The following is a 23,918-nucleotide window of genomic DNA, read 5'->3' on the forward strand; positions in this document are numbered from 1 at the left end:
GACAGCTTCACTTTCATTCCAGACGATCACATCAGCTGACACTGTAAACTGTACCCTCCAGTCAGACATTCTGCTGTCCCCTTCAATGCCACAATATCATTTAGATTAGATTAGATTCCCTACAGTGTGGAAACAGGCCCTTCAGCCCAACAAGTCCACACCGCCCCTTGAAGCATCCCACCCAGACCCATCCCCCTATAACCCACACACCCCTGAACACTATGTGAAATTTAACATGGCCAATCCACCTAGCCTGCACATCTTTGGACTGTGGGAGGAAACCAGAGCACCCGGAGGAAACCCACGCAGACACGGGGACAATGTGCAAACTCCACACAGACAGTTACCCGAGGCGGGAATCGAACCTGGGCCCCTGGCGCTGTGAGGCTGCAGTGCTAACCACTGAGCCACTGTGCCGCCCATATTCTCCCCACTATTTCTAACTTACACTAAGGCCCACTCCGTCCTGAAATGACCCCCACACTGCTTACCCTCTCTGCAATGCTTCATTATATTGTTATTTCCCAAATACTTGTGTTGTGGGTAAATCATGACAAGTTACCTCTAATTTGCTACTTATTAAGAAATCTCACAGTCAATCAAATGCTGAAACATTGATTTACACTTTAGTAAGACCCCTCAAGTAAGCAAGTGTAAGCCTGCGACACAGCTTAGCTATTACCCAATTAATGATGAAATCTGGCTAGGGTATCAAACAACAGTGATCTGTTTCTGAAAATGTCCAATGTTCAGTCTGTCTGCAGTGTTGTTGTTCAAAATTCTTCTGTTGAGACATCTGGAGGTGGATACTTATACAGTATGACATTATTGATATCCTCTAGATTCTTTCATCCCCAATTTTCAGCAAATTCAAACCTGAAGCTGGCCTTTTATCAAAAATAGCTTTTTTATTCCTTGTTACATTTGGGGTTTGCAGTCTGTTTAAAACATAGCTTTTTCCTGCATTAACCCCTTCACTTCAAAACATTCTTTCTGCAGGCAGATCTAATTGCCCATTTGTCATGAGGCAGCAGATTATCAAATAAATGTTATCTCTTGTCTCCCAAGAAACAGCTTGTTTATTTTGTTTATGTAGCTCCTTCTTCCCAGGGATGTTTACTTCACATGTTGTAACTCATTCTATAACAGTTTCTCATTGTCCATTTTATCTCAAGAAACAGTTTAAAGAGTTCTTGCTGGTTCTTTCAATCCATGTGTAACTGTTTATCTTTGTTGATTTTTTTTCCAATCCATGAACAATTATTACAGTTGTGAAACGCCCATTGTCACATTTGTTCAGCTTTCCTGGTAATCATTATTTTCGATCTTTCCAGTCCAGTTCTCCTGCATTGAAACGGCTTTATCAAAATTACAAATGACATCTTCTGCAACTCAAATGACATTATCTCTTTTCATTCACCTTGGCTTCTGTGAAGCCTCACATAGTATTAACTACGTCATCTCTCTTTTTTTCTAGCTCACTAGCACTGCTCCAGCTTTATTCCACTTTTTCCTATCCATTCATAACCAAAATACTTCCAGTAATGGTTTTGCTATCTATCCTCTACTTTCTACCACTAAATGGACTTCGCTCATGTGTGTAGAAACCAAAAGAACTGCAGACGCTGTAAATCAGGAACAAAACAAAGTTGCTGGAAAAGCTCAGCAGGTCTGGCAGCATCTGTGAAGAAAAAAGTCAGAGTTAACGTTTCAGGTCCTTCTGAGGAAGGGTCACTGGACCCAAAACATTAACTCTGTTTTTCCCTTCACTGATGCTGCCAGACCTGCTGAGCTTTTCCAGCAACTTTGTTTATGTCCCTCAATTGTATATTGCACTGTGGCAATATTTGTGCTAATAACAACCTCTCCATGCTTTAATTCTGCATCAACACTCTCATCAGTGCCTCACTGGCATCGTGCTTCTTTAACATCTAGATTCCTCACCATAATTTCGTCACATTAAATATTGGAATTTATGAAGTTCATTTTTTCAGCTTCCATCAAGAGCTCTATGCCTAAATTTCATTCCCTGCCCAACAATTATCCTAGGCTGAACCAGGCCTCAGCAATCTGATAATTCTGACCTAATTTCCTCTTCATGACAAGCATCTACTCCCAGCTTCTTCACCTCCCACTCTCAAACTGTGCCTTCAGGTGTCTCCTAAGGATATCTCCTTGGCCTTCTCCTTTTTCTCATCTCCCTGCTAGCCCTTAGCAATATCATCTGCAAACAGAGCCTCAAATGCGACCGAAGGTTCTCACATAGCTCTACTTCTTCATCTTTCTTGACTCCCCCTTGCTGAATTATCAGACTGCTTATCCGACATTCATATTCAATACTCTACGAGCAGAAATATCTATAGATTAAGTTTTGATAAAACCAAATAATTTTTGATGCCTGCTACAAGTTCCTTTCACTAGCTGATGTCTCTTTTCTCTCCCTTGCACCTGTCTGAGGCTGAAACCAGACAAATTGTACCTTGACATCCTGTTCGACTTTGAAATGAGCTTCTCAACATGCATTTATCTCATATAGACCAACCATTTCTAACTCTGTAGTATCATCCGGCTGTGCCTCTGTCTCAGCTCACTTGCTACTGAAACCCTTAGTCATGCCTAAAAGATACTAAGTTTGACACTGTTAATAAGGTCCCGATCAACTTCATATATTCCACCTTCCATAAACTTCAGATCATCCAAAACACTGCTAATCCATCTCAAGTCACACCACCTCCTGTTCACCCATCTCTTTTATGTTTCTGGTCATGCAATACCTTGCCTTTAAAATGCTCACCTTGCTTGCAAATCCCTCCATTAATTTCCCCCTCTCTGTAATGATATTATATTTCCTGTGAATCTCCTTCAATCCTACAACTCTCCAAGATAATTACAGCCTCTCATGTGTCACTGATTTTAATCATTCTGCCATTGCTGGTTGTGCCTCCAGCTACCTAGACGCTTACTTCTGAAATTCACTCACTCAGCTTCCCACCGCTTTTTCCACTAAGAGACACTTTAAAGCCTACCTCTTTGACTAAACTTATGGCCGTAGTACGCCAATGAATTGGCTTGGGATTTTTTATGCTCAAGGCGCAAAATAAATGTATATTGCTGATGCAGGTTGCCTCTTCTATGCACATCTACCATTACTTCCTATGTGTGTTATCTCTTCAAACAACCCTATACTTTCCAATGAAGCTCTCCATTCCCTTCGTATTTTCCTACTGTACAACTGTATCCGGTCACGGGCTGCTGCGTCCTCAGTTTCCAATGCTGTATTCTCTTGGATTTCTTCCTTGGACTAATGACCCAACCCCACTTTCCTTTCCTCCTTTAAAACCTTCTCAAACACGCTCAATCCCAGCTACTGGAAACCTACTCTAGAATTGCTGAGGCTCGCACAACATTTTCTTCCTTATGCTTTTGTGAAGCACCTTAGGCCAATTCATTATGTTGAAGGATCAGTATTAATATTATTAGATATTGATCCAATTGCTCCTGTGTTTTTTGATTTCAGCAGCAAAAACTACCTCCCTTAATTCAATTTTTTCTGGTTTTCTCTATGTTCTTATGTATTCTTCATTCTCTGCCATATAATTTTCCACCTTTTGCCACAATAACCAATTACTGTAAAGTATTATTTGCTTTAATAACAATCAGTATGAAAACATTTATTGTGATTTGGTTACTTTATCATACCCAAGTGGTAAGTGACTGGAGGTAAGCCTTCCCTTTCAATTTGCTCCTAACAGTGAAAAAAAAATTGAGTTTTGAAAATTTCTCATAAGGTGCATGAGATGATGTGTTATTGCTTGAAAATATTCAGTCACACCCTTAGGCAGCACTGTGGAGTCCCATTTTGTGTCCTACTAAATAGATATTCTGTAATGTAAGGTTTGTACTCGCGAGCCATTGCTAATTCATATTTTAAATGTTTTGCAGATGATACAAAGATTGCAATGCACCTGAGGGACAATGGAGGTAAATGTTTGACTTACATAATGATACAAATTTAATTGTTTTCATTTAAATAATTAAAAACATTCTGTGGCACTTAGCCAAGAATTTAATATGAATTTGAAGACCAGTGTATTCAACCTTCTTATTTTTAAATATATGCTTCATGAGAAAATTAACTTCATTTCATAAGATTTGCTCCCAATCTCTATTAACATTGAATTCAGAATGAATGTGAAATCCATGCACCAGGAGCATACAGTTAAGTAAATTTTATCTCAACGACGCACTTTGTATCTGATATTTAAATAGCAAAAATTGTATCTCCTTTATTTTTAATATATTATGCCTAGTTATAATACAATATCTACAGAAATTGTATAAAAATGATTTCCTTTGCTGGTAGAAATTTTGAGCAGAGAAAATTATTTTTGTGGATACCTGACCTTACAAATAGTGCTCAGAATAATGAACAGAATGTCTCTGGGCTCACACAATGACAGTGTAGGCTGCATAGTGTTTAATTCACTTAAGAATAATGGAGATGCCACAAGTGGGGAAGCAAGGATTCACAAAAGCATATTTCCCCAGAGTATTCACTTTTTGAAATCTAATTGCATTCTGCAATTAAAAAAATTTCTATATCCTTATGTTTCAAGCACGAGCAGTGATTCTTTCTTTTACAATGTAAAATTGTGCTACATTTGATCTTTTGTATCCTACATGGATTTACAGAATTGTTTTTAGTCAAGATACAAATGATGCAGAGAGGTCAACAGTGGAACAAGTGGAGAAGGAGGCCCGTGTGTAGCAAAGACAGACCAAGAGATTCAGAAAGAATCACAAGATAATTGTATGAGAAACTAGATAGAATACAATGAGGTGAGAGAAAGCCCCAAGCTACTAAAACTGGTGGTATCCCTGCTAACCTTGCTCCAGGAGTCCTGAAGGAATGACGTCCTTAATTGGCTGCAGAAGCACTGCCACTGGGGCTCCCAATTCCACAGAGGACAGTTAACTCATGCACTTCCCCAAGTGGTGTCAAAGACCTGCCCCTGAGATGGCATTATGGCTGGTTGTAATATCTGTGGAAGGGAATGGTTTGGACCTAACAGTGAGAACTTGTTGTCATCTAGAGGGATGTGGTTAGAGATTATGTGCAACTGCTCTCTTCAAACATCGCAGCTGTAACACAAAGCACTGCGTCATTTTTTAGGCGGAAAAATTGAAATGCCTCACGATTTTTACATTATTGTTCATTTGAGGTATATGGACATCACTAGCCATTTATTTTGCATCCTAATTGTTCTTGGAAAATGCCATAGCGTACTGCCTCCTTGAACTGCTGGTTGATCAGAAATCAGCAGTGTTGGGAATGGTGGCTGCTGGTGGCTGTTCACTCTCGTATGAAACTGAATTATTGGGATTCATTTTAAGCACTTAGAAATAATCGTATCTATCAGATAATTAGCTGAATCAAAAGCCAGCCTTTTCCCATGGTAGAGTGGTGTCAAGGTGAAAAGTAGGGCAAAGGGAGAGTAGGGGAAATTCTACTTACGCATGACCTGGGGTTGGATCCTTAGATTACAGACAAGTATGTAGTTGCTGCTGAAGTTGCCAGCCTGAATCAGATGGTTGGAAGCTCAGAAGCCTCCAGTGGGAGGAGCAGAACCTTGCTGGGCCTGCCTTTGGATGTAAGTATCCTTAGATGGTCATGCTCCCTGATAGTAAGGTAAACAGGATTGGAAGATGCACTGCTTGTAAAATGTCAGCAGAGTTGAGAAGCATCCTTTAATTAGACACTTAAATGGATCAAATCAATTCAAGGTGGACAGCCTTTCTGTCACCTGTTAGCAAAACGGTTTGTCAGCGGTAAGGTGTCAGGTGACATACCTTCACTCTTTCCAGCCTTCCCTTCTCCAGCTATGTCATCATGAGGCTAGCAAAATCCAGTCCAAAATAAGGCTTCAAATGATAGTGAGACATTATGCTTTTAAATAAATGGCTTAATGCTTCATTTAACCTTGCAGTGGTGGATATTTGACTGCCAAGTATTTAAGCATTCGTATAATATCCCTCACAGCAACTTCCAGTCTAAAGTGCCAAATGATTGTATTAAACTCAATGAATGCAGTGTTGAGCAGCATGCCTGAGTCACCGTCTGTTTGCCTCTCTAGATCCTCCATAAGTGAGGTCCTTTTGCCGCTTCTCTTTGTTTTCATTTTTCTTTCAACATCCTGCTTTGATCTGAATATTATGGAGATGCTGGTGTTGGACTGGGGTGGACAAGGTCAGAAATCTCAAGAAATCACACAACACCAGGTTATAGTCCAACAAGTTTATTTGAAAACATAAGCTTTCGAAGCCTTGCTCCGGCAGTGAGGCTATGAAAGCTTTCAAATAAACCTGTTGGATTGGACTATAAGAGATCCCAAGGTGTAGAGCTAGATGAACACAGCAGGCCATGTGGCATCATCGGAGCACGACCTGGTGTTATGTAATTTCTGACCTCGATCTGTATAATGTGCCTGTCACTTGAATCATTTATTTGAATCAGATGTGAATTTCCTTTGAGATGAGAATTGAACAGTCATATGGTACTGCAGTTTTGATCCTCATTCCTCTAAACTCAGAAGCAAATTCTTTCTTTCTAAAGGGATATTTTGATGCTGTCTGGAGAAAACAAATCAGCTTTGTAACAATTTGGGTGATTTTTTTGAAAAATGCGATCTTTTGGTGTTAAAATGGTCAAAAGGTATTTAACAAACTTCCCACAGGTACTCTGACTATCATTATTTATTTTGGTTAAGTCTTGAAATGTCTTCATTTGCACAATATCTGCAGACAACATCACTTGGGAAACAAACTAGAAAGGACTTTAAAAGCTGTGCTATTGGAAAATGCCAGCCTTTACTTCGAGGTCATGCTGTTGGTTCTGATTCAATGTACAGTTTCGAAGCAGTCTCCAGAAATTTAGGCATATAAACTGAGGGATTGTCGCACAGTTCAAAGTGCTGCTACAGAGTGGCAATTAGTTTACAGTTTTGAGAAGAAAATAGAAGTGAAATCACAGAAATGTAGAACTGGTGGTCATTCTGAAATTTTGCTCTATTGCTATTAGCAAAAACAATCTGAGTATGTGAAACTATTCTTTTAGCTTTACACTTGCATTACAGACGATGCTGGAAGGAGAAACATAATGTACAGTATGACTAATAACCTGGAATTTGCTAGTTTTCATTGTGGACAGAAAAATAAATCAAAGGTTCCAAAAGATGATGATGCAAATACTAGAAATAGTCAGCGGGCCAGGCAGTGTTGAATGAGAGAGTAACAGATTTAAGATTTCTAGTCTGATTGTTGCAGATTTGTAGGATTGTTCAAGGAGTAGTTATTGATAGGTGACAAAATGAATTTTTGAGTTGGGACCTAACTAGTTTCAGATGTGCAGGACAGTTGAATACTTAAAATGTCCAATGTCATCACTTTAACGCTCGGGTTTCTTTTGCACCCACTGCTGAACAAAAGGCACAGTGTGGCTTTTCAGTTAAAATAACGTGGAGGTCAAGTTGAGGCAGAAGAGAAATCAGGGTCACTTTTCAAGTGCGAAGAGTCAGCACAGATCCAGGATATAACAAACCAAAGGCTCAAATACATATTTGAGTTTTGCATGTAATATCACTTGTTTGAGGCAATTACTCTGACCCATTAGTGCCATCATATTTATGTTATACAACGCCACGCAGATTTGGCATTGGGTGCAGTAGCAATGCTGTAACATATAAGTAACATCCAGTTTAACACCCCATCCTATTTAGTGCGCTATTATAAAGTAATTGCTTTGTGATTATTAGATTTAAAAATATATTGTTCCTAGTCATATAGACCTACTACTGTCTAATAACGTGGTTCAGTGAATATGAGTGATGAAAGCTGGATACAGCTCTGTAGCTGGGAGGCAATTTAAATCATCCAGTCCATAGAAATGCCAAATGTAGACCATGCTGGTCACATTGAATACAACCTTCACGCTATTTGCAAAAACATTGAGCCCCTCTATCATAACTGAGGCTCTGATTGGATGAATTGTTGTTAACTTGGTAATTAATTATGAGTGATTTCCCACACTATTTTCCTGAGTTCTTGATATGATGTTGAATTACACATAGTAAATATTCATAGCCTAGAGTCATTTCAGGTTAGTTTTGCTATCAATGAACTAAAATTGATTCGGCAGCCATGGAGGCAAACACTTAGATAATAGAATTGTTCAGTTTTTTGTTTGATGGAGAAAATTAAGCCAGCTTGCAGTGGAAAAATAACTACAGTTGCCAAGTGATGATGATTCTATTGACAATGACAATTCTGTTGAAAATTTTGATGCACTTCTGGCTGGCTTCCCATTTTCCACCCTCCATTTGCATGAACTCACTCAAACATCTGCTGCCCATGTCCTAACTCATATCTAATCACATTAACCCATTACCCTTGTACTTCCTGATCTGTGCTGTCTCACAGTTCAGTAATCCTTTGATTTTAAAATGATTATCTTCCTTAATCCTTCCAAGGCAATGCCAATCCACCTATTTGGAACCTCTTCCAGTGCTACAACCCTCATTCTTGCACTTCTTGAAATCTGGCGTCTTGCCCTATTTTAACAATTCCACCATTGATTATCAGTGATTTAAGCTCTATAATTAAGATGTGCACCCCCATTCACCTATTCTTTATCTTTAAAATATTCCTTAAAAATAGCTGTCTAAACTACAAATCTCTTTTATTGATGTACAAGCTAGATGGATTAGCCATGGGAAATAGATGGGTGGGTCTGGATGGGATGCTGTTTGGAGAGTTGGTGTGGACTTGGTGGGTGGACTGGCTTATTTCTATTCTGTAGACACCATAAAGCCTCTTCAGTGTGGATTTTCCAAAAGCAGTATAACCAAGGCAATATATTAATAAAGATTTCTATTGTTTCTTTCTGTTAAATATAATGGATGTTGATGTTAGTTGCCCAGACAGCAGACCAGTTCTGAAGTCTCATGGAGCATCTATTGAATGTCTTTTTCATGTTCACCCTCACCAGATGTGTCATGGGAACTATAGTTATAGGACAGATTTTGTCTCAGCCGGCGGTCAGACTCAACAGCACTCCACTGGAAGCAGCCAGCAAATTCTTGATCTAAGACTTTCAACTTGCAACTCTGGTGTTCATTATACATTTGTGGCATCATATAGAAAGATAGTCACCAAAAAATCAGTCCTTTCTAGGGCCAACTTGTCAAGCATACAAAGACTAATCAAGCAACGCAGGCTTCGCTGGCTTGGGTGTGTGCATATGATGGAAGGTGACCAGATTCTGAAAGCTGTGCTGTGTGCTATTCTTTGCCAAGAGGCCAGTAGAGCACCAAAAGCTCCAATTCATGGATCCTGTCAAAAGAGACATGAAAGCCCTCAGTATGAGTCATGACAGACTAAAGATCGGTTAAAATGGCAACAGTAATTCCAGTGGGCAAGAATTACCACCACTATAACATGTGTTTCAGAAGCTCCTAAAGGGACCGTCGCCTATGAACGGGGTATCAGGACAGGTCCTTCTGCACCATTGGCGATGGACAACCTCATGTGCGGGACTTGTGAGTGACCTTACTTTTTCAGAATCAGGCATCAAACAAAGTATAACAGATGATCTTATTGAGCCTCATCAAGTTCTGAGGCTGCATTTCTGCCACCTCTCTCAGATTGAAGGCAACCACTCAGCATGGATATTAAATTGGCTTTGTGTCAGGAAACAGGGAACAGGAGTAAACTTCTTTCAGACTAGAGAATGGAATATGGCAGGATTTCCCTAGGGATCAGTATTAAACCCATTCCTTTCATGATGCATGTAATACTAGACGTAGATATAGAACATACAGTTTGAAAATTTGCTGAAGGTTCAAAAGTTGGATGTTTGAAGAGGTAGTTTAGAACTTCAAAGGACTGTTAGCCATTTGTCGGACAGAAAAGTGATCAGTGAAGTTTTATGCTGAGAAGTAGGAAGTGATTTATTTTGGTAGGTACAACAAGTAGAGCAATATAAAATGAAGGATCCAATTCAAAAGGAGGTTCAGGAGCAGAGCACCCTGGGGGTATATGTGCACAAATCATTGAAGGTGGCAGGGCAGATTAAAAAAGGAGCTAATAAAGCATGCAGTTAAATTGTAAACATTGTCCCAATTCATTGTAAATGAGATTTTAATGTGGTACAGCAAAATAAAACTGTGTGTAGGCCCAGGAAAGTTAAGTCCAAAGTTAAAGTAACATAGGATTCTGGAGTGTATACTGTCCCTTAGGGGACGCAACTGTAAAAGAATGCAATCTAATTCCTCATGTGGAGGTTGGCTGTAGTGTCAGGCAGATCTATTTTCTTTTCTCTGTTATGCTTCACTGTCACATTAGGCCACAACAGTAGACATTGCTTTCCTTTACAGAACCAGAGTCCTGTAGCATGGGTTCACTGTACTTGTACTAGCCCTCTCAAAGAGTTATCCAAATATTTCAACAGCCTTACTTTTTCCCGTGGACCAGACATTTTTCCTTTTCAAGTGTAAATTCGATTCCTTTTTGAAAATAACTACTGAATTTGACGCCACCATTGTTCAGCAGAGCATTCCAAATTGGGATGGACAGAAAGTCTCTCCTTGTCATCTCTCTGCCTCTTGCATTAGTTATTTTCTCGCACTCTACCTTTAGCTAATGTTGCAAAAGTAACTTCTGTCATACTTATGCTGTGCTTTAATATTTCTGGAATAAAAGTAACTTTTAGGATATATTTTGTATTCTCAATTTCTGTTTGGACCTGGAACACTTAACCTTTCTGAGACCATCAATCATTACATGTCAACTCCAGTTTGGGAGCATGTTTGAGCATCCTGTATCCACCACCCCATCAAGCTCTTATACTGCTCATGCCCACCACTCACCTGCCAACAATCCCTAACACTGGAAAGTCATGGTTCATATTCAGATATTCAACCCATCCTCATTGCTAGCCTCATAGTCACTCTACTACTTACAGGTACCTCCAACTATTCTGCTTTGGCACACACTGAGACCATGGTAACCTGCATCATTGAGAACATACATAAAGTCATTGAAATCTCTGTGAAATTTTGAGGCAACTATAGCTAGCAGTTAGAACCGTTACTGATAGCCATTAACAGCAGCACATTCAAATTATTATGTTTGTTGATCAAGATCTATGCTGTTTGTTTTGGTCCTGTTCATCACACAGGATATTCTCCTGGATATCAACCCAAATGCACACACTGTCTTCATATCCAAGCAATCACCTTCTGTGCTTGCTGCATCACGTGCTTATTTCTGTGACCTGTAGAGCCATAAAGGCCACTTCTTCTGTCTCTGATACTATCTCTGCCTGAGGGCCATCTTCAAACAATTAGTATATAGAATAGTATAACACAGAAATGGGCCCTTCGGCGCACCATGCCTGCGCCAACCTTGATGCTATTCTAAAGTAATCCCTTCTGTCTATACATGGTCTGTATCCTTCTACTTCCCCACCTGTTCATGTGGCTGTCTAAATGTCTCTTAAAAGTTGCTACTGTATCTGCTTCTACTTCCTCCCCTGGCAGCACATTCTACCTTAATGCTTTTCAAGATAACCAACATTTCCTCCTCCTGAACATCTTAACAGTATCAACATCCCTCTCCCTAATCTTAACATCATCCATATTCTCCTCCTTGGCGAATACTGATTCAAAGTACTCATTCAGGACCTCACACTTCACTTGATCTCCGCATAAATTCCCCTCTTTGATTTTGAGTGAACCTCGCCTTTCCCTAGCTATCATCTTGCCCCAATAGACATATAAAATTCTTGGGATTCTCCTTAATCTTACTTGTCAATGACATTTCATGACTCCTTTTAGCCTTCCTAATTTCTTATTTAAGTTCTTCGCTGTTTCCTTTATGTTTTTCAAGGGACTTGTCTGCTTTCAGTTTCCTAAATCTCACTTATGCTTCCCTTTTTAATTTTGAATGGACTTTCAATACGTCATTTCATCCAAAATTCCCAAATCTTGCTCTCCTTATGTTTCATTCTCACAGGAACATGCAGGTCCTGATCCTCTAATCAGCTGGTCTTCAAAAGACTTCCACATGTCAAATATGGATTTACCCCCAATCTAATTTCTTCAGTTCCTGCCTAATACTGTTATAATTAGCCTTGCCCTAATTTAGCATTTTCACCCAAAGACCAGTTTTATCCTTGTCCATAAATATCTTAAAAAGTACAGAATTATGATCCTTGTTTCCAAAATGCTCCTCCACTGAAACTTCAATCACCTGGCCAGGCCCAGGCCTAGTTGGAATATTTGCATATTGTTTCAAGATTTCCTCCTAGATGCACCTAACAAATTCTGCCCCATCTAAGCTCCAGCCTCAAAGGAATCCCAGTCAATATTGGGGAAGTTAGAATCACACAGTACAGCAACCATATGATTTTTACGTCTTTCCATGATCTACTGACATATCTGTTCCTCTATCTCCTGTTGGCTGTTGGGAGGCCTATCATGCCATCATAGTGATTGTACTTTTTTATTCCTGAGTTCTACCCCTTTGAATGAGCCTGCCAAGATGTCCTCCCTCAGTGCAGCTGTGACATTCTCTTCATTCAGTTATATAAAAAGAGAAAAAAATCTCCTTGACTGTCTCAATATTTAAAACCTCGTCTTTTGAAATGATGGTTCTACTTCTGGATTCTCCTACAGGAGGAAACATTCTTTCCATGTTTACCCTGTAAAGATTCCTCAGGACTGTAGAAATTTATGCAGGTACAAGCCAAACCTGAACAACCTAAGCTTTAAAAACAACCTTTCATTCCAGATACAAGTCTAATAAATGTCTCCTTACAACTTACATCCTTCCTTAAGTAAGGGGAGCAATACAATATGGACTGCTCAGATGTAGGGTCACTAATGTGGGGGTGGCACAGCTTCTCAGTGGTTAGCACTGCTACCTCACTGTGCCAGAGATCTGGATTTGATTCCAGCCTTGGGTGACTGTCTGTGTAGAGTTTGCACATTCTCCCCGTGTCTGCGTGGGTTTCTTCGGGGTACTCCCGTTTTCTCCCACAGTCCAAAGATGTGCAGTTTAGGTGGATTAGCCATGCTGAAATTGCCTGTAGTGTTCAGGGATGAACAGGCTATGTGGATAGCATGTGAAATTATGGGATATGGTGGAGGCGCTGTGTCTCGATAGGATGTTCTTCAGAGGGTTGGTGTGAACTCAATGGGCCAAATGGCCTCGTGCACTGTAGAGATTCTATGGTTCAATGTCTTGTTTAACTAAGGCTTGTCCTCCTTCCTCTTATGTTCAATTCCCCTCAATAAATGGCAACATTCCATAAGTTTTCCAAATTACTTGCTTGTCCTGCAGATTAACTAGCGTCACCTTTTGTGCTCCTAAGATGCTGCTTGGCCTGCTGTGTTCATCCAGCTCCAGGACACTTTGTTATTATTTAGATGACTTACTTTCTCTCCAACCTTCTGCAATGGACTATTTCACATTATCCCTTTGTAGCCTCCTAATGTGCACTTCATAATTTACTTTTTTTTTTAACCTGTATTTGTGTAGGTAGCATATTTGGCAAACATACTTTCAATCCTTACATTCTAGTCTTTTATATAAAATATTGAGGTCCAATCAGAGACTCCTTTCTCTGTGGCGCAGCACTTTTTATATCTTGCCAATCATAAAATGACGCTTTAAGCCTAATTCTTGTTTCCTGTTAGCTTTCTAAAATTCAATCCATGCCAATATATTTCCCCCTACACCACAAAAAATAAGCTTTACTGTGACAACATACCAAATGCTGTACTGTTTTTAACAGATAGTTTCTAAATGTTCTCCGCGAAAAAAGTTAAACTAACTGGCCAGCAATTTCCTGCTTTCGGTCTCCCAAAATCCTTGAACAAAGGATTTACGTTGTCCATTTTCTAATCTAGTGGAATCTTCCCAGATCGCATGAATTTTGGAAAATTAAAATGAGCACATTATCTAGCTCACTGGCCACTTCTTTTCATACCCTTGGATGAAGTCCATCAGGACGTGTCAGCCAACAGTTCCACCTATTTGCTTAGTACCAATTCCCCGGAGATTATGATTTTATTGACTTGTTCTCTTCGATTTCACGGTTTATAGCTATTTCTGGAATGTTACATATACTTTTTATAGAAGGCTCTTGCAAAATGCCTGTTCAGTTCATTTACTGCCTCGTTATGTTCCATTAGACTGTATCAATTCCCTGAGCTCGCCATTGGAGCAACACTTTTGTTGAAAAAAGTTAACAGAAACTCTAACAATGCGTGGGATCTTACTATGGTCTGAATGACATAGGCTATGGTGGAAAGTATGGCAGAATGAGGCAACAAATGCAGCAAGGCCCATCTCAATATCAAGATCTTCTCACTCCATCTTTTATACTTGCCACAATAACATGGCCAGATTCTGACTAGGCAATGGCAAGATGCCAACTGACTGGGATTAACACTTGTTAACATGCCTCATTATTCAGCCTTACGTCTTATTGAACTCACTAAATAACCTCAACATTGGGGAAAAGTCCCTGGCAGATGGAGTTCACCACTTGCTCCAACGACCTCCATATTGCTCAAGACCAAGCTGCAGCCCAGAGCATTGTCCGCAGGCACCAAGCACATTCACCCCTCAGCCACATAATTGGCAACTGACATATGCCAACACCTTGTCGCTTCTCCAATGCACAGATGGTATGCTCAGGAAGCACAGACTTGCATTGTAGGGCACACCAGCAGATGTTACAGCTAAGCTATCAGAACCTGCAAGACACAAAAGACAAGACATCACAGTCAGTTGTTAGGAGTGGTGTGCAATGTTTGAGAGTGACAGCATTGGAGATTTGAAGTGGAATGAAGAGTGGCGCTTATTCACTTGCCACTTCTCTGCACCCTCGAGATGGCACAATCTGATTGAAAATCTCAAAATCACTGGCAGGGCCTGATGGTGCAATGTCTTCTGCTGGTTCTCTGGAAGTAGGATGTTTTTGCCCTGAACCAGCCCATCCACCAGGACCACCTGTCAGAAAATCACGTGCCATCATCCCCATCTCTGCTATTCCACTATAGTGTCTCACTGAGCAGAGCAGCTTCAGAATGTGAGGTGCACAAAGCTCTTTTAAATATGGTGTGGGCACGAGGAATACTGGTCTTTCAGCAGATGTCCACTATGTGGTGAGTTGTTCCAGGAACAGCCAGTGGTAAGATGAAGTAGAAGTCAGATGTCAGAGATGCCTTGAGGCATGGTAAGTCATTAAAAAGGCAAGTTTGGCAAGATAAAGCGAGAGAATTCACTAGGCTTGCAAAAACCTCAGCACAAATTGGACTTAGGACTTAATCTTATGTCTTTTTGCCTATCTGTTTTCATATTTCTCATTAGTTTTCTCACATGCTGTAATTTGACCATACTCTTTTTTTATTTGTCTGTCTTCTGCAATTCTATCCTAATGTGTACAGTCCATAGTTTTGTTTAGCTCTTGAGTGAACATTAAAGGTAATGACTTTTTGACATGTTCTGATTTTCACTAAATAATTGTGTGGGTTCTGTCATTTCTGGCCAGACTGAAGGAGAAAGTCAGAGTTGGGTGACCCATGACTCTAGCTAGCTTGCTGAAAAACATTTTTGTTCTTATTTGTGTACATTCATTGCAGGAAAAGTTACCACTATTTAGATACCACCTAGTCTTCTCATCAGCTGTAGCAGCTGGTAGCACACTTACTCTGGGACAGAAGGTAGTGAGCTCAAGTTCCACTACAGGGCATGAGCATTCGAGTACAGTAATGGTGGATGAGACTTTAAAACAATGCCCTGTGTTGCACTGTCAAGTTGAAATTAAAAGTCCCATGGCATTAATTCAGGGAAGGTATCCCTGCTGTCTCAGCTAACTTTATCCCTAATCAACATCCCAATAAAGCAATATCTGATTATTATCACACTGCTGCTTTTTGGTGTTTGTTATGCACACGATTGGCTGCCCTGACTCCTACATTTCAACAATAATGACACTTAAGAAGTACTGCATTGGCTGTAAAGCTTTGAGCTGTCTGCCACTTACGAAAGATGTGATATAAATCCATGTCTTTCTTCCTTTCTTGTTCCAATTTTAATAACTTACAGACAGCAGTAAACAGGCTGTAATCACTGGCTATATACGTGCAGCAGAAAGATATTGCTGAGGCATTTAAAAATTGCCTCCAACAGTCAACTCCTGTGCACTGCATACTTTAACATTCCTTTCTCTTTGCAGTTTTGGATACTGCAACCAAGCCCAGTCATTCTCAGAGTTTGAAATACTCTTATATTTTGCTTGACAGCCTGATATGAAAAGTGACTCTCACGTTAACTGCCAGTTCTCAGAGTTATTAAATTGCTTTCTGTAGACTCCTGCACACTGACTGAAATGTTATTTATTTTCGAAGATTTTAGCCCTGACTCTGATGCTCAGGCACTTCTTGAATTGGTAATCACCTCTTTCATTTTAATGCATTTAATTATAATCTTTGAAACATGACTTGTCTTTCTCACATACTACTTGGTGTCATTTTACTCCATTTAATTTCTTTCTCATTTCTTTTCTAGACGTGAAAATTGCTGGCCTGTTCAGTATTTGTTGTCAATTCATAGTTGGCTCAAGCTCTACTTGAACTGAAGCAGTCCATACAGAGTGTGCTGCTATGTAGGAAGTTCATAGAGTCATACAATAAAGAAACAGACCCTTCAGTCCCACCAGTCCATGCCGAACAGAATCCCAAGCTAAACTAGTCCCACCTGTCTGTTCCTGGCCCATTTCCTATTCATGTACTTATCTATGTACCTTTTAAATGTTGTAACTGTACCTGCATCTACCACTTCCTCAGGAAATTCATTCTGCACACAAACCACCCTTTGTATTAAAAAAATGCCCCTCATCTCTTTTTTAAATATCTCTACTCTCATCTTCTAAAAACATACACCCTTCTCTTGAAATCCCCTGTCCTAGGGTCAAAACACCTACCATTAATCCTATCTATACGCCTCATGACTTTCTAAACCCCTATAAGAACACTTTTCAACTTCCTCTGCTGTAGTGAAAAAAGCTCCAACCTACCCAGAGATAGTAAGAGCTACAGATGCTGGAGTCAAAAATAACAGTGTGGAGCTGGAGGAACACAGCAGGTTAGGCAGCATCGGAGGAGCAGGAAAGCTGATGTTTTGGGTTGGGACCCTTCTTCAGAAATGGGGGAGGGGGAAGGAAGCTCTGAAATAAATAGAGAGAGGAGGGGTGGGGCTGGGGAAGGTAGGTGGGACGATAGGTGATAGGTGAGTGCAGCTAGGGAGTGGTGGGGATTGGTCAGTGAGGTGGGAGGAGCAGATAGGTGGAAGAGAAGATGGACAGGTTATGTCAGGTCAAAGAGGCAGGGATGAGAGGGAGGGTTCCTCAAGGGATGAGGTCGGGTGTCTGTTGGATCACAAAATATAGTGAGTTCTTGCTAAACACGACGAGACTTTAGTTAGACCATAGCTGAAATACTGTTAACAGTTTTGGTCTCTTATCTGAGGAAAGATACACTGGTGGGCAGTAGTATAGAGAGGGTTCACTGGGCTGATCCAGAGTATGGGAGGACTGTCTTATGAGGAGACATTGAGGCCTGTACTCATTGGAGTTGAAAAGAACAAAAAGCAACCTTCTTGAAACACACAAGATCCTTAGGGGACTGACCAAGTAGATGTAGAGAGGTTGTTTTCCCTGGTGAGAGGGTCTTTGACCAGAGGGCATAAGCTCAGAAAAAGGGGTTTCCCTTGTAAGATAGAGATGAGGATGAATTTCCTCTCTCAGAGGGTAGTGAATTTGTTTAATTCCTTACTGTAGAGGCTGGGTGATAGACTTTTTTTTAAATTAGTATGGAAATCAATATTTATAGGGAAAAGTCAAGAAAGGGAAGCCATTTTGCCCCTTAAAAATTGTTGTCCCCTGGATATCCAATCCTGGTTTCTGTGTGGCCCATCTGGAACATTGAATCATTTTTGGAATGATTATTTATCCTTCCATTTCTTCTAAATGTGTTAGTTTATCCTTATTCTGTTGAAGCTGTTTTAAATCTGTAGCATCTCAATGCTATTTGTAATCTGATATCTTCAAGCTTGAAGTTTTCAATTAGACCATTACTATTTAAGTTCTGTTGTCTTAAGATTTCTTCAAATTTATGCACTCTAAACTGTAGCAATATTGAAATATTTTCTTTGTTTACAGGCTTTTAAGTTTTGCATCGTGGCAATTCTGCATTAAATGCTTCCAATAAAGTTTTAAGTTCAGTGAACTAGCAGAACTGTATTGAGTTACTTCTTTCAATCTTCTAACTGTATTGAATAGTGATATCTCTGTGTTACTTACTAGGCTTTGTAATGGTTTTGAAAGAGTTAATGTTGGATTTGCATTAGCTCCACCGAGTTTGATTATTTAACACAGTCTTTGGTTGGAGAATTAATGAGCCTTGTACAAGGCCCCAAAAGAGAAAAATAGGTCAAGTCTGGCTTCCGATAGCTTTAATTGTGCCTAATTACTTAATGTAAATAGTACATAGTGCTATCATGCAACAAACTAGTTTGTCTTTTCTTGTTAAGACTCTCCAGTGGTTTATTCTCAACTGCTAATAACTAGGTGGTCCCTTAGACTTATCAGAGAAAGGGGAATTGATGGCTGTGAATTGCCCTGAATACACGCCACCTAGAGCCCAATATGACATTGTGAACAATGGCAAATACTAGTGCCTAATACTTATGGTAATAACAGTGGATAGAATCCATTAAACTCAGAAGAAAAATGGATGACAGGATGGATCACAAATAACTTTTTGGAACTTTCCACATATTTGGGTTCTGAGTGCACGCCATCACTTGTGTCCAACCTCTGTATACTCTTCTAGATGGTCTGATTGAGGTAAATGAATCTTTGATGATACCCCTTAACTCCAGTCAGAGAAACACTTCACATTCAACCAGTCATGTTTCATTTGTTCAAAGCTGTTTTACTGCCTCTTTCAAGAGGAGGTTGATGGAACAAGCTTTGCACAGGCCACATCATCTGCTTGGCGTACAGCAACAACCTGCTGTTCATAAACCAAACTGTCTTTAGCTGCTTTTTCAATTGAGACATCCAATGTTAGGAGGAGGTGAGGGAGGATCCCCACTGAAAGCCACACCCTGATCCTTTCTTCCAAAGCACACCTCCCTAAACCCTTTAACAGCATTCACCTCCCCTCAGAACTCCATGGCCAATCTTTACTGCAGACCCAAATGTAGTACTGAAACTGGCCGCCACTCCCAATATAACCCGGTGGGTACTGGAAAAGGTCTGACCTGCGGTTGGTCGACTGCTCTCACGTGAGATTTGATTTAATTTGATTCATTATTGTCACATTTTCCAATGTATGGTGAAAAGTAATGTTTTCATGCTATCCAGGCAAACCACACCATATATAAGTACATCAAGGTAATAGAACAGAATCCAGAATGTAGCGTTACAGCCAGAAAGAAGGTGTAAAGAAAGATCGGCTCTGATCTCTCCAGTGATGGGTGTTGCTGATGAGTAGAGGCTGAGTGATGCTCGTAGGGTGCAGAGAGTGAAGAGTTGTCTGGCTGCCTTTCAAGTATTGGCCTGGATGCTGGATCTCAAAAACTCCCTCCTGATGACAGGACATCCTGCCCACCTGACCATAAAATTTAGGGTTTCACCCGTGAACGTACATGGAATAAACTTGGAAGCAAGAGAAAACACCTTTCTTTAATTCTCCTCTCTATCCTGTGTGAATGTTGGGATGCCATGCCTACTTTTCTTTAAGCTATGTTTCATTGACACCTTATGTTTTTATTCACTCAATTCCTCGCAATGCAGTAAATGACACTAATCACTGAAAATCTCCTTTTCTTTCTTCTTTCCTATTTCTGCATTCTGTTCTCATTTAAAAACTTTCCAATCTCCCACTTGCACATTTTGTTTCTCAACTCTTTGAATTTGCTCTCAGGTTCACATTCCCCTGCTTACTTTGTTTAAGCCCTTCCAACAAACATCTCCAACAGGCTATTGATCCCAAGCCTATTATGGTGAAATCTGCCTGACTTGTACTCATCACATTTACACCAGAACAACTCTCAATGCCCAAAAATTTATAGCCTTCCCTCCTGCACTTCCATTATTCATCTATTTCTATTTCTTACTATTGATGCTGTTAGTACTGTAATGGTTCACAAGCTCTAGCTGTTCACCAGCAACCCCACTCCCGCCCAGAGTATTCTGCAGCTGCACAGTGACATCCTCGACCTTGACGCAAGTGAGTCAACATTCTGCCCCGTGATCACAGAAATTGCTTTTTCCTTTATCCTGCATTCCCAGCCACCCACCCAGCAGATGAATATCCAGTTGTTTTGTGGAGTCGGCCCTATCTAAACTCCTCAAAGGAGCCATTGCCTTCACAAGTATTCTGTACCAAGCACAGTTCAAAAGCTGAGAACTCATGCATTACTCACGTAGCCCTCTTTGACCGTCTGGCAATCACCCATTCCCACTCTGACTGCACAATCCTAATCTGTAGGGTGACCATCTCCAGAAATGGTTTCATGTTTTGTACTGATGCCAGCTGCTTCTCAAGATCTAAACCCAAAGCTCAGACTACTCCGTGGCCAACTTGAAATGTGAGACGTGTCCTTGACAGAACTGAGATGCTCTGCCACATGTCCGCTGATTAGCCAAGCAGCTAAAGTTATCCGAAATCATGTTCAAATTTGATTACTTAATTTACTTAGTACTTAATTTAGTTCTAGGTTGGGTATCTTAACCAAAACCTTTCTTACAAAGTGACATCCTCCTCCCCCATTGTTACTGTCACATAATGTCCTCAAATTGCCTCAATGTTTGCCTGACTGCTTCAGCCACATTCTGTTCTAATCTTTTTTGACCAGGGTGGGGGGGGGGGGGGTGGTTTCAAAACTAGAGGGCATAGGTTTAATGTGAGAGGGGAAAGATTTAAAAGGGACCTATGGAGCAACTTTTCATGTAAAAGATTTATGGAATGAGCTACCAGAGGAAGTGGTGGAGGCTGGTACAGTTACAGTATTTAAAATGCAATCTGGATGGGTATATGATTAGGAAAGGCTTGGATGGATGTGGGCCAAATGCTGGCAAATGATTAATTTAGAATATCTGGTCGGCATGGATGATTTGGACTGAACGGTCTGTTTCCAAGCTGTACATCTCTATGACTCAGGCCGTTCCTGTGGTACTGTGATCTGTGCTAGTTTTGCTGTGGTCAGATTGAAATTGAGGAACATAATTCTGAAATGTAATAATTGCAATAATAATTAACAGCAGCAAGTTGATAACATAATTTTTTATCAAAAGACAGTGAATTCAACAATAACATAAATTGTTGAAGAAACTGAGGAGGTCTGGCAGCATCTGAAGAGAGAAGGAGATCATATTTCAAGTCCACTATGACTCTTGGAACTGTCAAAGTTCAACTGACCTCTACGTAATGAATTGCTAAAGGCCATTCAGACCTTACAATGTTTGTTATGGATTGATAACACTGGCTTCGCTACATTCCTTGTTGACAGTGGCTAGAGAATGTTGGTTTAATGAATATCCATATTGAATTAAATAATAATAATTTGACAGTAATTGGGCATAAAACAGGTTCTGCAGGGTCCTGATAGACATATTCTTAAATTCTGGACAAAAACATCCCTCTCAATTAAATAAGTTGCTCTATCAAAAACAAATGAACCCTCAGTCCCCTTCAAGAACCCTCAGGCCCCTTCAATTTAATTGGGTGCCTTTTTAAAAGCTTGTGCTCTTATTTCTAAATACGACATTGCTATTCTAACACAAAAATTATGTAAGATTATTGTTCCAATTAAGCAGATATTTTAAAGGTAAAGGCAGTGGAAATGTTATTGGCATTGTTGATTATGGGTTTCATTTGTAAACCCTCATGTTCTAAGTATCCCATGGCACTTGGATGAACCAGCAATTTAGTTTGAACAAGCTATTATTCTGTTGTGTGACTGACCTAGCATAGAGAGACTGTACATGCAATACTGTAAACAAAATTCATTCTGCTGTTAAAAAGTGGACTAATAAACCAGAAGGAAGCCATGTTTTGATGATTGTATCTGAAAAACATCCCCCTTTTCTCCTTTGATTGTATTTGCTTTCTTTCAATAAAGGGCATTTCTCCCGTTCAATTTTGAGTGAAAATCAGAAACTGAATCCTTTAGTAGCCCCAAGATTTCTCTGTTTCTTTTTTAATGCCCTCAGTAACAGTGCATTGAATACAAGTTTTTGAAGTCTGTTAAATAGCAAAATGAATAAAAGACCACAAAAATAACTAGAACCAGCACTAATGTAATGTCCTCAAGGTTAAAAATGGCCCAAGATTCTGCACAATAGAATAGGAAAGAAACAGGAAATTACTAACTCCAGTTCCTGCAACTTGACTACATTGCCAGCTGCTTTCCATTTATATTTATTCTAAATCTGATTGCTTGCTGCCAAATTACTTCATTGGAACAGGGAACTTAATTCCAGCAAGATAGTATTTTAATTAGCACGAATGACAGTGAAATGCATCCAAAAGTACCTAGTGATGTTTGCCATCCAGAAGCCGGACCTGCTTTCCAAATTTACTGAACTTAATGGATTACTTTCCTCCTGCCATTGAGATGCTGTCATTGGTCTCCCACTCAATTAATCTCTCCTATCCTTCTTGCATCCCATTCCTGGAGATGCACAGGTTTCTGCCCAATGTTCACTCAATGTTCTTAGTTATAGGGTGTGAAGCTTATTTGGGTAATTATTTTAAAAATGCACAAAGATTCACCAATACCATATATAAATTTATAGGAATGGACCAAGTGAAATATTGATGAAAGAGTAGAGAAAGGTTAGCAAAGGGCGAGAAATGTCTGACTTGATCAGTACCCTCTGACTTTGTGTCGTTATAATTTTTCAATATGAGGAAGGGGAGAAGATCAAACTGTAAAAGCACAGAAAGCTAAATCTGAAAATGAAGCAGGAAATGTTATATGGGCACAATAGACCTATCACTTTCAGAAAAGTTAGCATAATATCTTAAACAGATGTTTCTCTTTCCAGATGTGATGGTCGTTCAATGTATTTTCGACATTTAAGTATGATACACAAGTAGAACATCATAACCAGAAATGAAAAGTTTTCACTACCCTCACTCATGGCACAGGCAATACTCACAGGATGTTACTCCGACATTAACCACATATGGAAATGCCACGACATATTTCTTGCCATTATTTATTCTCTACTTTTGTGACAATCACTAGAGACACTAATTTGACTTCTAACATTTAGTTCTCCAAGATTGTTGTATTGCTTTTATTTCAACTAAAGATACTTGCCCCTTTTAATTTTGAGTGAAAATTAGAAAACATATCCCCCAGTATATACAGCAGTGCAGTGTATGAACAGGTCCTTCGGCCCACCATGTCCGTACTAAATATGATGCCATTCTAAAGTAATCCCATCTGCCTCCATGTGATCGATATCCCTGTATCTGCTGCCTCTTAAATGTTGCTGTCATTGGAGACTGCATTGAAATTATATTTTTCAACAAGTGCAAAAACACAAGAAACATGCATCGTCCTTGTAAGAGCAGGTGCAGAATCTCAAAACCAGCAGCATCTGCTCTAAATCCAGGGCGGATTTTAAATCTTGCTAATTTTTAGATCTGTTGTTTTAGGCCGGGTCAGGTCCGAAATGTAAAGGGTTGAAGACAGTTATTTGAATCAGTCTGGTCAGACACGTTACAATACACATCAGGGGCAGATGAGACTTGAACCTAGACCTTTCAGTC

At 39.9% G+C, this 23,918-nt stretch overlaps 1 protein-coding gene across 4 annotated transcripts in view; it reads left to right on the forward strand.

The window, feature by feature from the left end:
• Window positions 1-23,918, forward strand: part of plxdc2b (plexin domain containing 2b) — a 351,187-nt gene that overhangs the window by 294,761 nt on the left and 32,508 nt on the right. For 2 of the 4 annotated variants that reach the window (XM_059638778.1, XM_048551267.2), the window contains exons 12-13: window positions 3,943-3,981; window positions 9,504-9,593. In XM_059638778.1, the coding sequence (XP_059494761.1) occupies window positions 3,943-3,981; window positions 9,504-9,593 (129 nt within the window). Of the gene's footprint in view, window positions 1-3,942; window positions 3,982-9,503; window positions 9,594-18,286; window positions 18,327-23,918 lie in introns of those variants that run through there. The other 2 variants (XM_048551286.2, XM_048551277.2) reach the window with 2 other exon arrangements.

This window comes from Stegostoma tigrinum, chromosome 2 (assembly GCF_030684315.1).
Source record: "Stegostoma tigrinum isolate sSteTig4 chromosome 2, sSteTig4.hap1, whole genome shotgun sequence".
Classification (NCBI taxonomy): Eukaryota; Metazoa; Chordata; class Chondrichthyes; order Orectolobiformes; family Stegostomatidae; genus Stegostoma; species Stegostoma tigrinum.